The sequence below is a fragment of the Onychostruthus taczanowskii genome, unplaced genomic scaffold (assembly GCF_017590055.1).
Source record: "Onychostruthus taczanowskii isolate IOZ18803 unplaced genomic scaffold, ASM1759005v1 scaffold18, whole genome shotgun sequence".
In the NCBI taxonomy this organism is placed as follows: Eukaryota; Metazoa; Chordata; class Aves; order Passeriformes; family Passeridae; genus Onychostruthus; species Onychostruthus taczanowskii.
In genome coordinates this window covers 978,024-994,511 of record NW_024499017.1, presented here as the reverse complement: position 1 = coordinate 994,511, position 16,488 = coordinate 978,024, and the positions used below count along the sequence as shown (strand labels likewise).

Below are 16,488 nucleotides of genomic sequence, written 5' to 3'. Positions count from 1 at the left end.
AGAAGCAAGCTTTGCTACCAAACTCACAGGGACGGCAATTTTCTTCCTGAATATGCCCTGTCGTGGACAGCAAGAATTTAACACACCTACACATTAAGGAATAAAGGATGTGCCCTTCATAGTTAATGATGGCACTTACCACACGAGCAGCAGTGTGAACAGCAAATGCAGCAGTTAGGTGACCACTGACTATTGTTTGCTCTCCAGCATAACAGCCACCTCTGCTCACTCCAGATGGACTTTCCAACCACATAAACCAGGAGAAGCAGATGAAAATGAAGCTATTATGTCCAGCCATGAGCTGTCCATTAGAAGAGGTAAAGCACCTGCTTCAGGATGTTTAGCCAGCAGTAGAGAGATACAACGATCTCACACGGGAGCAGCCCAGCCATGGTTAATACAGCAATTATTTCTCCAGATGTAGCTAATGGGCAATTAGCAGGGCTTACATAAACCCTGCAGCCCAAGCAGGCAGTGGGAAGTGAACCTTATGAGGCTCAGCTGGAAAAATCCATGACAGGAGCAGAGCTGAGTAGTCCTGAGAACGTGGTTTTAAAACACAGAAAACAGAAACATCTCAAAGCAGCAATGAAGCACCCAGAATTCAAACACAACCAATTAAACAAGTATTAATTAAATTTGTTTGCCTTCACAAACAATACAATAGAAAACCACAATTGTTCTCTACTGAAGGGCAGGAAATAAAAAAAAAAAATTATAAAACCCAAAGGTTGAATAAAATTACCAATATTAATATACAGATCTGGATTCATGATTGGAACACTCTTTCCAAGAAATCCCAAATCATTGTGTCTGCATAGCTAACAACAGCCAGCTAAATAGAAAAATTAGATTTTCAGGTATTTTTATCCATTCATTGACTAGAATTAGGACAGCTTAGTTCAAGTATCTAAAAGACAAATGACAGGAGAGCTATCAGCAAACTCAGAAACAGAGAGCAAACTCAGAAACAGAGGAAATTGTAAATAAAATCCCTCAGAGGAATAGCACAAGGAATAATGTATTTATTATATTTCTCTGCTTGTTTTCTTTGCACTTTGAGGCCCTTCATGCACACTAACAAAGTGTACTACACACTTGAGAAATACACAGGTAAAGGACCATAACTGTCACTTTTAAAAGCTAAAGAAGTGAAGCCACGCTATTTTCTAGCACATTTAAATTACTACTAGTTCATGTTAACATGCAAAGATCAAAACAGAGCTCTCAAACCACAGCCTGTTCATACACTGATTTTCAAAGAACTCGTTGGCCTTGTCAAAACAGTAATTTTCCACTATCTAGCAGGAAGAAAATAATGACGTTTGTAGGAAGTCAATTGACACTTCATTTGCAGAATGTCATACAGCATCCAGATGAGCTCATGACACCTTAATTTAAGCAGCATTTTTCATATTTAAATCACTGCATTAAGCACTGTCAGTCAAAAGAGTCGTTAGAATGACTCTGTAGGCAAATACTAGCAGAACCACTTTCACCCCCACCTACCAAAGCTACAACACCTCAGGTCTGACAACTGAGATGCTTCTAGGATTATGCCCTAAGTCACTTCTGTGAATGAGAGCCAGGCTAGCTCCAAAAATGTGGGTACTTTTTACTAATGCCTCTCCTTTTGACTGAAGCAGGTACAGAACCATGCCAGAAGCAGTGCAGCTGCAGCGGGAGCACGGCAGCCCCTAAAGCCAGAGAGAACACAAAAGAGAAGGCAGAGTGTAAAACTACGGCAGTGCAAGGAATCTCTAAGCATGCACAATACTAAAACCATCACGTGCATTAGTGCTGCATCTGCCCTGGCAGCCTCATCAATTCAGCCCGGCCCAGCCCCACTGTGCCAGCACCTCCCTCATTCTCTCCTTTGCCATCGGTGCTGGCACAGCAAAATGGACACAGCCTTCTGCCCAGGGAAGGGCAATGCTTTGGCTCTTCCCCACACCCGAGGACGTGCTCCTTCCTCTCTCCAGCAAACTGCTAGAATAAAAGCACTGAATATGCATAAATCAGTGGAAAATGGAATTGTAATGGGATATCACATCACACTCCAGAAAATTCAAATTGGGATGAAGGTTCTGACAACTCCTTACTGCTGTCTGCTACATGATACATGAAGCTTGCAAGGCACAGGTCTCAATTCATCTGCCTCATAATCACTCCAGTTCTGGCCTCCTGAAAGCCCAACTAACCTAATTAACAACATCTCAATGCTTGATGGGATTCACAGAATATTCCAATACTATCTCATTCACCAAAGTCATCAGTTGCATCTCCAGAATGTTATTTGGATCTTTAAGCAAATCAACTTTGACAACTCTAAAACTTTTGTGATAAAATAACTGTAATACATGCTTCAAAATTAGATTAATTAATATCTGAGTGTCAGAAGTTCAGAAAAAATGCACTCATGGAAAACCTGACTCTCATGGAAAGCTAACACTCATCACACCATAATTAGCCAAGCCAAACACTCATCACACCATAATCAGTCAAGGAGTGGGAATCTGTGACTTACATGAAAAATCTCAGTTCAGAAAGTTAATTACAACACTAATTAAAGAAATGCTCCTAAAAGGACATGCATCTAGTCCATATTATGCACATCAAGAGCTTCAAAAATATATTAAAGTTGTTCCAAGAAAGAAATGGAAATCTTGAAGAAGTCTAATTACTGTCTAGATCCTCTACAGTTCTTTCTTAGCTAACAACATTGATCATTAAAAATCAACCTCCCGAAGTCCCCCAAATAAGTGATGTTTAGGGCTTGAACACTAAATACAGAAAACACCCCAAAATCTATCCTCGTGTTCAAGTACAACTCAGTGAGATTTCTATGTTACTTAACCACTGTGCAACAGCATCTGCACTGTGCCCAAGGAACTGACAGAAACCCACCGTGCCAGAACTCAGCAGCTGATATTTGAGTAACAGAGCTGGCACTGTCAGGCCTTCTTTTGTCCAGTGAAACTTCTGAGTCCAGTTTAGTTCTTTTAAAATCCAAATGAAACAATGCTTGCAGTTTAACACCTCTTACCTCAAGCAAGGCTGCTGCAGGATCCCCCTGCAAGCTCTTTGCCAGCTTATCCACCTCATCCAAGAGGAAAACAGGATTGTTCACCCCGACAGTCTTCAGCCCATTGATGATCCTGCCAGGCATGCTGCCCACGTAGGTGCGCCTGGAGAGGAAAGGGGATGGGGAAACAGGGTGGTGACACAGGGAACAGGAGGAGCAACATCAAAAATATCACAAATAAAACTCCAGGCAAAATAGAAGACCAAAGAGTACTGCAACAATTCTTGCTTTTTTTGCAAAAATTTGTGGAATACTTGTTAAAAATATGGACAATACAACAAAGCTAATACAAGCAATGGTAGCAGCAGATGAAAATTTGAGTTCCATGGTGAACCTGCTGGACTGCAAAGATAATGACTTGCATTAAAGCGTATCCAAACTTTACAGCTTGTGCACATCTTAACATGTTCCAGTACCAGCATCCTTCTAGTGTAGAACAAGCAGAAGCAGATATGGGATCCTCATTAACAAAAACATTTTCATAATTACAATTCTGGGATTTTGTCATCACAACAGAGTTCAAACAGCACGTTACAAAAGAGAGCAAAATTCCAATTATGCTGAACTGTCAAAGTCCCTTTGACAGCACGGTTTAATAAACACCCACCAAAAAGAACTGTATTTACTGCCATTTCAGTATAAAATGAAAAGCTGAACACTGCAACGAAACAAAAAATGACGAGTTTGAATTTATTTAGCAAATCAGTACAATCTTTTTTCCAAACCACACACAGAGCACAACTACATTTTACAGATGTATATAACACTTTTGTTTGCTGCATTTATCACACTCATCTCTGCTTGTGCCATAAGTACTCAAAACATTGTAATTAAGAGCATGAAATTCTAAGAAGAAAGAGATACAGTAAGTGCTGAATTACGTTTCTGGCTCATGACCCTCACAAAGCAGACAAGCAGAACAGGCCTGCTTTGCCATACGATCTGCTTTACTACTGTCCAAAATAAACAGGATGACATTTACAAACATGAAACCAAAAATACCACAGGACTAATTTCAAAAAATACTAGAGATGACTTTAATTTATAAAAAACCCCCAAAAAAACAACAGAAACGGAACCCAAACCACACAGCGGTGTCAGTTCCATGTAACACTTAACCACTGAGGAAACAAATTGTAGTAAATAAAATTTAATTTTAATTTAATTCTAGATCTGAGAAAAAATAAAAGGTTTTAAGATGTTCTAAACAGCCAGCAATGCAAGAAAAATTCAGTTTGCCTGTTACCACCTTCCCGAGGCAGCTGCTAAAGACTGAAGCAGCCAGCAGGCAACAGTGCCTCACTTCAGTGCTTTTGTGTAGTCTTAATCTGCAGCCAGGGAGTGGATTGCTCTCACGGAGGGCTGGCTGTGGAACGTTCATCACAGATCAGGCCTTTGCATGGGGAGCTATTACACAGCCAGCCTGCCTCCTCCTCCTCCATCTGCACACCCACAGCCTTGCCAAGACAGGGAAAGCATTCCATAGAGAGCATTCAGAAAATGAGGAGACTCAATCAGAGCTGGAGTTCACAGAAGTGAATCACTTACCAGTGTAAACAAATGTGTCAGTGTAGCAGTTTGGGCATTTCTTTGGTTTTGGGGGCATTTGGGGTTTTTTCAGTTATGGGTTTGGGTTTTTTTCTTTTTGTTGGTGGTGGTAGTTTTGCTCTTCTCTAGACTGCTTTTACCACAAGGTGCTCATTGCACTTGAGAATAATTTTATATGCTTCAGAGACAATGCAACCCAACTGTTTCAATATTTTACTTATGGTAGTAATAGGATAACATAATTAGGTAAACATCAAACATTCTTTGTTCTTGCTTGCTACATTACTCTCAAGTGCATGCTTTAAAACATTACACATTTTAATGCATGTTTGTGTTCTTAGATACACAGTTTCACTTGGTCCTTTTGAATCCTATACAGATTTGATTTGTTTGTCCATGTTCCATTGAGTTTTAAGAAAGATTTATAAACTAAATGAAGGCAAACAGATGCAATAGTCTAAATCTGTAGTACCTCTTAATTTATTAGAGATGGACCAATACCTATTTTTTAGGTATAAATAATCATTATATAATCATTGATATATACTAATAATCAAATGCTTGAGATCTCCAAAGTTATTAGCCGAACACAACTCATCAAAAGAATCCTTGGGAAGGCAGGCCCTGCAGGTATTTACATATAAAACCAGCCAGAACAGATTAAAATTACAAGCAGATATAGCTATTTATCTGTCTGGCTGTTAACCTTTGCCTTGTAAGATGTGAAACTAAATGCTAATGTTTAGGAACACAATCACTAAATGTGATGTTGATTTCATTATTTTTTGCTAGGGTTGAAAGGAGGTTAAACAATATCCTACATTGCTTTGCTCATTTTTTGATGCAGTTGCTTTCCCTGCACTACACCCAGAGGACAGTCAGGTTTCCCCACTCAAAACAGGAAGCACAGAGCAGGTTTCCTACTGATCTCACTTGTGTAGCAAGCAACACTCAAAAAACCCAACCCCTTGAGAGCTCCAAGTAGAGGTCTGCAACTTAGTAATCTTTTTATACAGAGTGAAAAAGCACCTTTAAACAAAACACTAGAGTGGTACAGTATGTCACCAGGCACTATGTATCCCAGAAAATGCAAGAAAAACAGCTGGCAAATCCAACCTTCTTGGTTCTCCAAAAGTCAACTGGGAAAGGCTAGGAAACAGAACCCTTAAAGCAGTGGAAGCATTACTGAAAGAAACAGGACTCACTTTCTTCATAGCGATCTCAAGACAAATAGCTTTAAATAAATTTTAACTGCAGGGTCTTGCACAAGGTCACAGCCTTTTTGGTTTTTTGGGGGATTTTTCAGTGCAAGGCCAGAGACTGCATCCACTCAAGGGCTTTACAAATCTATCTCTGCTTTGTACCTGTCTAACAAAGCTCATTCCTCTCATGGGTGAAGCTGTTTGAAGTTGTTTTTTCTCTGGTGCAACAAGGCCTGTTCAGAGAAGTTCTGGTGAGGAATCCCACTTCTGCTCAAACAGGTGCACCTAAACAAGCCTTCAGCAAAGGCCTAAGGCAGAAGTGAACTGTCCAAGCTTTTGAAACTGCAAAGCAGTGGTAGTAAGAAAAGAGAGCTTCACATGAAGGCGAGAAAGCAGAGCTTCACACTTACCTCACCAGCACCACTATAAATAAATGGCACAATTACATCTTTCCTTTTCAGAAACAGAAAGACACACAACAGAGAAGATCACACACTTCCTGTGTGATACAAAATATCAATACTGAGGAGATTTTAAAAGCAATAAGCTTCTTGGAAAAAAGTTCTAAGCCATCCTCCAGAGTGGATTGTGGAGTTTTTTCTTTTCTTTTCTTTTTTTAATACAAGTAAACAACAAATGTAAGCCAAAATAATTTAGCACGTGGTATAGATGAGTGATAAATGCAGACAACAGCTGAAGGACTTCTGATCAAGGAGTTCTGGTTTTGTACCAAGAGGATGATTTCATTTTGGGAATGCAGAGCAATGCTTCCTACTCTTGACTCAGTCAGTGAAGGATTCCCAAGCTCCAGGTGCAGGCACATGATCCCCAGTGAAATGGCCAAACCTGGGGAGCTCCAGTTGCCACTTGACCCATCAGTGGGACAGCACAGCTACTGAGACAGCACAGCCCACCCTGCTGCTCTCCAAGAGCTTTGTCTGCTGAATCCCTCAGTCTGCACCTTTCACCAAGTGGCCAAGTGAATGCTATTTCAGGCACTGTTTGCTTGCAAGTCAAGCTGCAACAGTTCCCTTTGAATGTTCTAGTACATTTGGTACATTTTTCTACATGTTCAGTACATCAGTAGGCACATACAGTACTGTTCTCCTGCAATGTTAATGGAATTCTTAACTTAAGCCCCAAAGCCTAATAAGGAGCTTTTAGGAGAAAAACAATGTCTTCTAAGGTATAATATTAGAAAATCAGCCTGCTCAACAGTGAAACTCAGAGACAACAGTCTGTGCCTCCTCCACTTCCAGACCACCTCCCTCTGACTGCCACCAGACTGCCAACATGGATTCACCTGACTGGGAGTAACTTGAAGGATTTATTCACACAAAAGGACACTACAGAGCTCTACAGAAAAGCTGTGGCTCTAATCTGATTAAATCTTATTCTGAGAAAGAGGCAAACTAATTAAAGCAGAATTTAAAATCCAGTATGGAACAGGAGGGTTTCATTTTAGCTACAAAAAACTGGAAAAAGCAGTTGGCTACGAAGGACTCCAGGTACCAACTGCTCTGAAGTTCATTTTTAAACCTTGCTTGTTGAACAGTAACCACAACCATACAGTATTCTTGCTAATTCTAGATTACATCTTCCTTTGCTGATGAAAAATAAAATCTCTTAGCAAATATTTCCCATTGGCTAATTTCATACACTTTTTAAGATTAAATTTATAACAGCCTCTAACATGAACAATAAAATCTCTTAGCAAATATTTCCCATTGGCTAATTTCATACACTTTTTAAGATATAAATTTATAACAGTTAGCCTCTAACATGAATTAATAACTTAATAATGCCCTCAAAAATGTGTGACAACCACAAACACCTGAACTAAAAAGCTTTTTAGATGCTCTCTCATATTTGGCTAATTTCATACACTTTTTAAGATATAAATTTATAACAGTTAGCCTCTAACATGAATTAATAACTTAATAATGCCCTCAAAAATGTGTGACAACCACAAACACCTGAACCAAAAAGCTTTTTAGACGCTCTCTCATGCGACTCTCCCTGTCTTTACTCTTTATGAGGTCTAAGGACAAGGTAGGAAGTTTGACTTTTGTTTATAATGTCAAGCTCAAGATGTGGTTTCCCTGTTACAAAGGACTGAGTCCTGCTCTGCTCTGGCAAAGTTACTTTCCATAATGCTGAGTATTCCACAGCCTCTAGTGGCTTCACTTCGAATAGCACATGTTGTTGAGTCACATTTTAAGTTGTTTTTAGGACATTCTATTTTAGGTGTGTATCCTACTGAGAGTAGCTGCATAGCCACTGAGCAAAATTAATTGTTAGACAGCATCAAAAAATTAACTGATGGCTTTAATTCACTTACTGCTGTAAGGAGAAATTTTATTCAATAACATGACTTAAAAAATTAAACCTGACTAAAATTCATTATTCCAGATTTCCTACACTGCATGCAACAAGCATAAAATATGTGTAATGGAAACAAAAATGCTTGGCAGTTACCTTTCTCCACTGTCCATTCATTATGCTTCCAGATGCAAGGATTTAGGAATGGACTAATACAAATGAAAAAGACTAAGTTATAGATATAAAAAGAGCCCAACATCAAAAACAGTCCTAAGGAATGTCATCCAAAAAAATCTCCTTTGAAACCTGCCAGCTTAGGTGTTCTTGCATAAATCTCTTTTTGAAATAGGAAAACAGTGAACAAACAAGTCCATTGCTATCCTCTAGCAACTTTCATGTATCACTCCAAGTTTCCTCTAATCTTTTAGCAGCAAACATGGTTACAAAGGAATGTATTGTCACCATAGATTATCCTGGATAATTAAATCTTTACATCTCTCTTAAAAAGCAGAAATAATCAAGAGTTTGCATTAAACTTTCTATAGAATTTTACTTCAAAGTGCAAAAATAACTGAAGATGAAATTCATTCCCTATGAAAGTAAAGGGCAGCAGCAGGAGGAAAGAATAAAGGCTGTACCACAACACTAAACACCCTTTCCCATTAAAATTCTCTCCCAAATAATACCACTGAATACCAAGGAAAATCAGTAAAAACCTACCATTGTTTCATAGAAGCAAAATTTCTCTGTAATGGCTGAACAGTGAAAACAATCAATACATTCTGCAAAGAAAAAACTGCAATTAGGAAAAGAAGAAGTAATTACCTGTGGCCTCGAATATCAGACTGATCACAGACTCCTCCTAAAGCAATTCTGTGGAATTCTCTACCCAAAGTCTTTGCAATTGATCTTCCAACACTGGTTTTACCAACTCCTGGGGGCCCCACAAAACAAAGAATGGGTCCCTTGAGGTTGTTTTTAAGCTGTCGCACAGCCAAGTACTCCAAAACTCTCTTCTTCAACTTCTCCATGGCATAATGGTCGTTGTCCAAAACAATGCGAGCTGCACGGATCTCCAGGCGATCTGGCACCGACAACAGCAGAGATGTTTCACCTCAGAAATGAAACAACTGATCCTACAGTAGAGGCAGACACCTTCATCTGGGCAATCCCCCAACTCACACATAGCACAGACAATGCTTCTCTAAAACAAAGCTATTCAAGTTCTTCTTTAATTTCCTTCTTTGATAAAAAAATTAGACCTAAGCTAGACAGATTATAGTACTGAAAATGACACAGTACTGATAATGACATCCAAGGCTAAAATAATTATAATTATTTGCTATTTCTGTATTCATGTGTGTTTTTATTCACTGTAGCTACAGAGTTCAAAGTAGCAATCACATGGGTCACACTGACAAACTTTGCTTAAAGTAAAAACACCAAACTTCAAATGACACAGCATAATTTTAAAAGATCAAAGAGCAACTTCCACCAAAAAAACATTCTGCTAGGACATGACTGTCAACAAACATTTTACTCATTTGGGGATTCTTTGAATAATACTGCAAACTACATGTAGGCAGATCTTTTCACAATTTAATGGTTAAAGAAAACATTTACAAGATTTGTAAACATCCAGGGCTCTATTTCAAACCAGCAACAATTCTTCACTACAAATACCAGCAGAAGGGTGGGCATGGACATGCAGGTGTGCTGAGTCCACCTTGTGCAAAGTAATTTTGCCCTCTTAACCTACTTGCGCCGGTCAGTCGGAGATGTCTGCTGGTCGTGTTTGGTTTCTACCCTTCCCTCACTCTTCATTGTTGCACATTGTATCTGTATTAACAGAATCACAACTCCAAAAACCGTGGTATGAAGCAGACACCACCTCAGTTTTTCTACTGCACCCCAAGCTGTAATTATTAAGATTAACTACAATTGTGCTTTTTTATCCTTTCTTGCCACACTTGCTTAAGATAAACCAGAATCTTCTTCAGAAAGACTAATGTTACCATTAAAACCCTTCAAAAGGGTTTTTTGTCTGACAGATAAAAAATAATTAGTTGCTCATTTCTTTGATACATACTGGCACAAATTGTAATTAGTACCACCTTCATTTTGTAATGAAAATATTCTTAACACTTCCACATTCTTAGATATGTAACTGAGCTAGACAGGCTATTCAGTGTACAGCTCTCACTGAAATCTAATAGTTTACCTGGCTTACAGTAACTTCACAATGTTTTTACAAGACAGACCTAATTCACAGTGTTTACATGACAGTTACTTGTCCTAAAAGGTTTGTGTGTGAGAATCACCACTAAGAGAAGCGTTTACCTTTTGTACTCTTGTTCCATGGCAATTCTACCATCAGTTCCAAGTAATTTCTTGTTAAAGCATATTCTGGCATTGACTGAGGCATCTTCTTTAATCTGGAAATATAAGTATAGAATTCAAAAGGCCAACCAGAAATTAAATGCAAAGGAAGCCTCTACCTGCACCGCAAGGCAGCGATTGCTGCCTGAGGTTTAAAATAATTTTAAAAACACAAGCAACACAAACATATATCAAAAAGGAAAAGGTCTGCAAGATTTGTGCTAAATTTTAAAAGAAACCACCATTTAAAAGCCTCCTACCTTTTTATTTCTTTAAGACAAACTTTAAGAGCTTGTTCTGACATACTGGATGTTCTGATCTTTTTTTCTAGCATGACAACATCATCATGATCCTCTTCTTCCTCTTCATCTTCTGTAATGCTTCCATGACTGATTCTTCTATTAGGACGAATAGCTACAACCTATGCAATGGAAACAGAGCCACAGAATTGCACCAGATCTTGGTTTTTAAACAAGCTGTGTACTTTGGCTTTGAATGAAAATCAAGGCAAAACAAGGTAAGGTGCACAGAAAAATTCAGAACTCCAGAAAGTTTTAAATCCAGAAATTAACTTCAAAAAGTGTTATTGGTGCTACATTAAAAAGTTACAGTTCTTTATATATTTTCTGAGTTTATCATATATCCTAAACTCACAAACAAAACAAGAACAAAACTTAAAACAGATATTTGTGATATTTCAAGCACTGCAGCCCATCATATTAAGCAGAAAAATGGGTCTCTCTTATCCACTTCAAAAAGTGTTATTGGTGCTACATTAAAAAGTTACAGTTCTTTATATATTTTCTGAGTAAGTTTATCATATATCCTAAACTCACAAACAAAACAAGAACAAAACTTAAAACAGATATTTGTGATATTTCAAGCACTGCAGCCCATCATATTAAGCAGAAAAATGGGTAAGTCTCTCTTATCTTTTTTCATTTCTCAATGACTTTCCAGTTACTAAACTATTTAAGTGCAGTTAGATGCAGCAAAAGTGAACAAGCTCCATTTGACAACACCCATTCTTTATCTGTAGTTCAAAAGCTGCCACTCATCTGCAATGCCATCAGTAAACAATCCACCTTTCACTGCACAGGCCAGAACTCACTGTGTGCATACCATGCACGTGAAGTGACTCTTCAGAGGAATCTGAGCATTCATTTAATGTCACAAAGTGCTCAGATCAAAATAAAAATTAAATTTAAAAAACATTAAAATAATGCCTAGGCAGTTTTAAACAAATATTTTGCCTTTTGTATATCTACCCAGCCGAAGCTGACAGCTATGGCTACACATTAAAAATGCACATATTAAAATCATGCATTCATTAGCCTGTTTAAAAAGTGCATCTTAGTACTTATTTAGAATGTTGAAGTATTCAAAATTTAAAGCTCCATACCCTTTTATCATCATCCTGTTTGGATTTTCTTGTTTTCTGAAGCAGCTTCAGGCCTTCAATCTGTCTAACAAGCAATGGTATGGTCATCTTGAACCGTTCTTCCAGCCTAACAGCATCTAAAATCTAAGAGCAGGGAGTTGTAAGCAGCCAGCAAATTCACACTGATGAGTCCTCACTCTGGGGAAGGGAACATGGGAGGTTCAGACTGCTACTGTCTTTTGACCAGAGGTAAAGAATAGATGGATTTAGGAAAACAGGTAGCAAGAAAAGCAAGGAGAATACAGTACACAAAATCTAGCCCTCAAGGGTCTGCATGCCTGAACTACAAAGCACTTCAAACTAGAGAAAATTCTCTTATCCTATCTAGTTTTAAAACATCTTAATATTTCAGTTGCATTTTCTGTGGCAATGTTCTATTTTTCAATTACTAGGCCTCAGGAAAGAGATGGCCCTGTTAAAAAAGTTACAGCATCATCTCCTTGGGTAACCCAGGGGAAAAAAATCCCCTTGTGCCTTAAGGTTTTCATTCAGAGATTTTTTGTTTATTTTGGTTTTTTGATATTGTGCACACAATTCCATTTTCATATTAAATGAAGTTAATGTTTGGAAATGGGTAGAATTCTGCTCCTCTGTATTTCCACAGCTTCCACCAGCTGCTCTTTTCTTTAGAACTTCTAATAATGAAAAAGTGACACACTAATCCCTAATGTACCTTCTTCCAGCAGGATATTCAGCTACAGTACACATCTTCCCTTAAGATTACTGCATTAACTTCTACTTGTGTTGCTTTGAAATAACCTAACACACATTTAATTCCAGGTGCAGCATAAGCAGTTAGAGAAGAAAAGGAACAACTTCCAAAACACAGCAAGCAAATACAGAAATCAGATGAATAAGCACCAAGCCATAAAGACAATTTTTGCACAGATTTACTTTGACATATGACAGAAAGTTAACCACTGTCTCAATGTTTAAAGAAACCCAGACTTCAAGATGTTTTTTAAAATACTTAGATCTAATACTAAAAGTATTTTAATTCTGAAGTTATTAAGAGATGTATAATGATCAGTCAGCTGGGATAAATATGCAGTTTCAATACAACCTGAAGGAAGATTTATCGTCTTTACTATGGGAAGTCCATGCTTTACTTATTTAAGTTTAATAAAATGAACCATTTCTAAGACTTCCCAACTAGATCTCTTTACCTTAGGCAAGTTCTGCCACATGCATATATAAACACTTTAAACAACACCATCAAACCATTTTGCAAGCATTCATGCTTAGCTGTAACACAAATCCCTGCTGGCATAAGGTTATCTCTGTACAGTCACAAGCGTAAGCAATTCCAAAATTACCTAAAAGTGACTGACTCTAAAAGATAGCAACACCTAACAAGCACTAAAACCGCTGAAGAAGACACTACCTGCAGCTTCTCTTGGTTGGTAGTTCGGATGATAGAGGTCAGGATATCTGGCAGAGCTTCTCTGGGCAGATTGTCCAGGAGGCGCCGGAGCTTTGCGACCGCAGGCACGGACATATCCAGCATCTCAACCAGCTGCAACACACAAGGGACAACGCTAATGGCTGCTGGGTGCCTCCTGGAATCGTCTCAGTGCCTCTCTCACCTAAACACAACTGTGCCTTGCAGTGTGAAGCATGTCCAGGTACTGTGCCAAAAAGGTTCTGAAATAAGTTCACCAGAAGTTCACAGAGGAGGCACTAACTCAACGTAGAGCACCAAAACTTTGAGATTTCTGCTTATTTGAGAAGTTCAAAAGTATCATTATGGTTTGCATCATTTTTTCAATACATACATTTCCTATTTCCCCCACATACCCAGATGAAAAACTTCCCCATGACTCTTCTTCAACACATCTTTTAAATTCTGTTTGAGAAGTTCAAAAGTATCATTATGGTTTGCATCATTTTTTCAATACATACATCTCCTATTTCCCCCCACATACCCAGATGAAAAACTTCCCCATGAGTCTTCATCAACACATCTTTTAAATTCCAATTCATTATGCTTCTATCATACATATTTTCTTATACCTCTGTAACAATTAATCAAATTTTTTACTAGGATGTATCTGTAGTATTGCTACATATGAAACACCAACTTATCATAGCACCAACATAAGCAGTTGCACAAGATTCAGCGGCAATGAGCTGTGCAAACACCCTGGAACTTGGCATAGAAACCTCAAGCTGTAACAGTGACATTTGTTTTGCAGCAGAAATACTGAAACCCTACTAATCACTGAAAAATATAGGAACTGGAGAAACAGAAAGGCAGACAGAAAAGAAGTGAAGAGCCTAAGTATACCTACAGGTTATGTGCCACACAAGAATAAAACCAATTACCTGTACTGCATACTTGTAGAATTGTTCTGACAGCTCTCCAAGCTCCTCCTCAGATTTATGGCCATTAGTGAACTGCTCAAGTCGATCTAACTGCTGCACTTCAGCAACGGGATAGGGCTTCTCCTTCAGCAGCTGCAGGATCTGGAACCGGCAGAGGCCTGTCACCAGCAACGTGTAATGGGGCTTGGGCCAGTTGCTACCAACCACCTGAACTGCCAGGGCAGCAGTGCCAATCCTAAAAACAAGATCAAATCCTTGTATTATCTGTCACCTTCCACAGAACATTTGGGGTGATCCTTATCAGAAGCAACCAAGCTGTAGGTTGTAAGACCCTGATGGGACACAGCTGCTATTGTGAAATGAAATCAAATTATCCAATTCCCTTTGTAACACAGATTACAAACCAAACCCTAAAACCTGAACACAAGTGTGTTAACTGAAAAATGAAGTAAGGTACTGTATTATTAGTCATGCAATTTAGAAACATACGTAATTTTTTCATAATAATGGATCTGGCTGAGGACAGGCACACTGACACTTCTGCTTAAGCAATACGCACTGGGAAATGGGAGTGTCTGCAAATGACAGCTCTTCTCAGCCTTGAACTGAATCGATATTTTAGATCACAGTACCTATTGAAGCAGATTTACAACAGAAGTTATTTTCTTGCAACATCTGATACGATACGACAAAGTTCGGAGAGTAAGGGTTACATCATATTGGTTTCACCAGACAGAAATACAATTTCTAACTACGTCAGTATCTGTGTTACCTATTAGGTGAGAAATCCCATGGTTAACAGCTGCGACAGCCCTAGAGCTGCGTTCTTTCGCCTTATTTTGCTCTTTAGCCTCTTTTCAAACTTTCCCCTCCGGTCAGCCCGCCCCCGGCACCTCGGCCGCTGGGTCGGTTGTGACCGGGCTTCTGGGAGGGCACAGGCGCTTCCCGGGGGCGGCGGAGCTGGGCGGCCCCGCGGGGTGACCCCACGGCAGCCCCCGCCGGGGAGGCCGGGCCGGGCTCCCGGGGGCCCGCAGGCCGCGAGGGCGGCAGGGAGAGCCGGGCCGAGCCGCACCTGTGCAGGTTGGGCAGGTCGTCGCAGTCGGAGGTGGGGTCGCTGGTGTTGGGGATGACGCCGATGATGGTGCTCCGCAGCGAGGTGCCCTTCAGCAGCCGGCTGCGCACCAGCTGCATGTTGCGCGGCGAGTCCACGCTGGTGCGCATGGTGGAGCCGGGCAGCAGCACGCTCTCGTGCGTGAGCAGCAGCGGCAGCCGGGTGGGGATCTGGATAGCGCTGCCCGCCGCCATGGCTGCTCGCGACCCTCGCCCGGCCCGTGCCCTCACGCCGGTCCCGCCGCCCTGGCAGCCCGGCCCCTCACGCGCCGCGGCCCCGCCCCCTACGGGCGCCGGCAGGGACCGGCCCGCGCGCCCCGCCCGCTGCGCCCCCTGCCGGCGGCGGCCGCGCTGCCCCCTGCCCGTGCCCGGCCCCGAATGGGCCCCGCCGCTCTCGAGGCGCTCCCGCCGCTCCCACTGCCGCTCCCGAGGCCTCTCGGGTCCGGTGTCCTTGCAAACACCGAGCTGAGCCGGTTCCCCTCCAGTCCCCCCGAGGCCGCTGGGCTGCCGGCAGGTGTCAGGCAGGCACTGGCAATGGGTGTGGGCTGAGCGCTCTGAACGAGTGCTAAGCGCTCCGACATTATAGAGCGAGCGTGTGACAAATCCTCTGTTAGGTGGGACGGTTACGAGGTGAAATCCCCTTTTTTGTTGGTTTTTACACAAATCTGCTCTCCTGCATCCGTGCCCCGGATCGAAGGGCTCAGCATCCCGGTTGAGTCACAGAATCGTTCGGGCTGGAAGGAGCTCGGGAGATCACCCTGTCCCGCCCCCTGCCAAGGGTCACCTGGCGCAGGTGACACAGGAACGCGCCCCGGTGGCTTTGAAATGTCTCCAGATATATATTTTCTGCGCCCTTCCTGGGCAGCTGTTCCAGGGCTCTGCCGCCCTCCTGGGAAGCAGTTGTTCCTCCTGCTGAGGAAGCGCAGGTTCCTTCCACGTGCTCCTGGGAGCCCCGAAGCGGAGGGAGGAGGTGCAGGACCCGACACCTCCCTGCGGGGCCCCCAGGGCAGCGAGGAGCAGAGCCCATCCGGTGCTCCCCGTTCCCAGCCTGGCTGCCTGCCGCGGCCCAGCTCACA

At 41.2% G+C, this 16,488-nt stretch overlaps 1 protein-coding gene across 1 annotated transcript in view; it reads right to left on the bottom strand.

The window, feature by feature from the left end:
• Positions 1–15,679, bottom strand: part of LONP2 (lon peptidase 2, peroxisomal) — a 37,307-nt gene extending 21,628 nt beyond the window's left edge. The window contains exons 1-8 of the mRNA XM_041400539.1: positions 15,375–15,679; positions 14,303–14,537; positions 13,362–13,493; positions 11,939–12,061; positions 10,797–10,957; positions 10,498–10,592; positions 8,983–9,241; positions 3,047–3,188 (exon numbers count right to left, since the gene is read on the bottom strand). Coding sequence (XP_041256473.1) covers positions 3,047–3,188; positions 8,983–9,241; positions 10,498–10,592; positions 10,797–10,957; positions 11,939–12,061; positions 13,362–13,493; positions 14,303–14,537; positions 15,375–15,607 — 1,380 coding nt within the window. The 5' untranslated portion in view covers positions 15,608–15,679. The remainder of the gene's footprint in view (positions 1–3,046; positions 3,189–8,982; positions 9,242–10,497; positions 10,593–10,796; positions 10,958–11,938; positions 12,062–13,361; positions 13,494–14,302; positions 14,538–15,374) is intronic.
• Between the last annotated feature and the right edge of the window lie 809 nt (positions 15,680–16,488).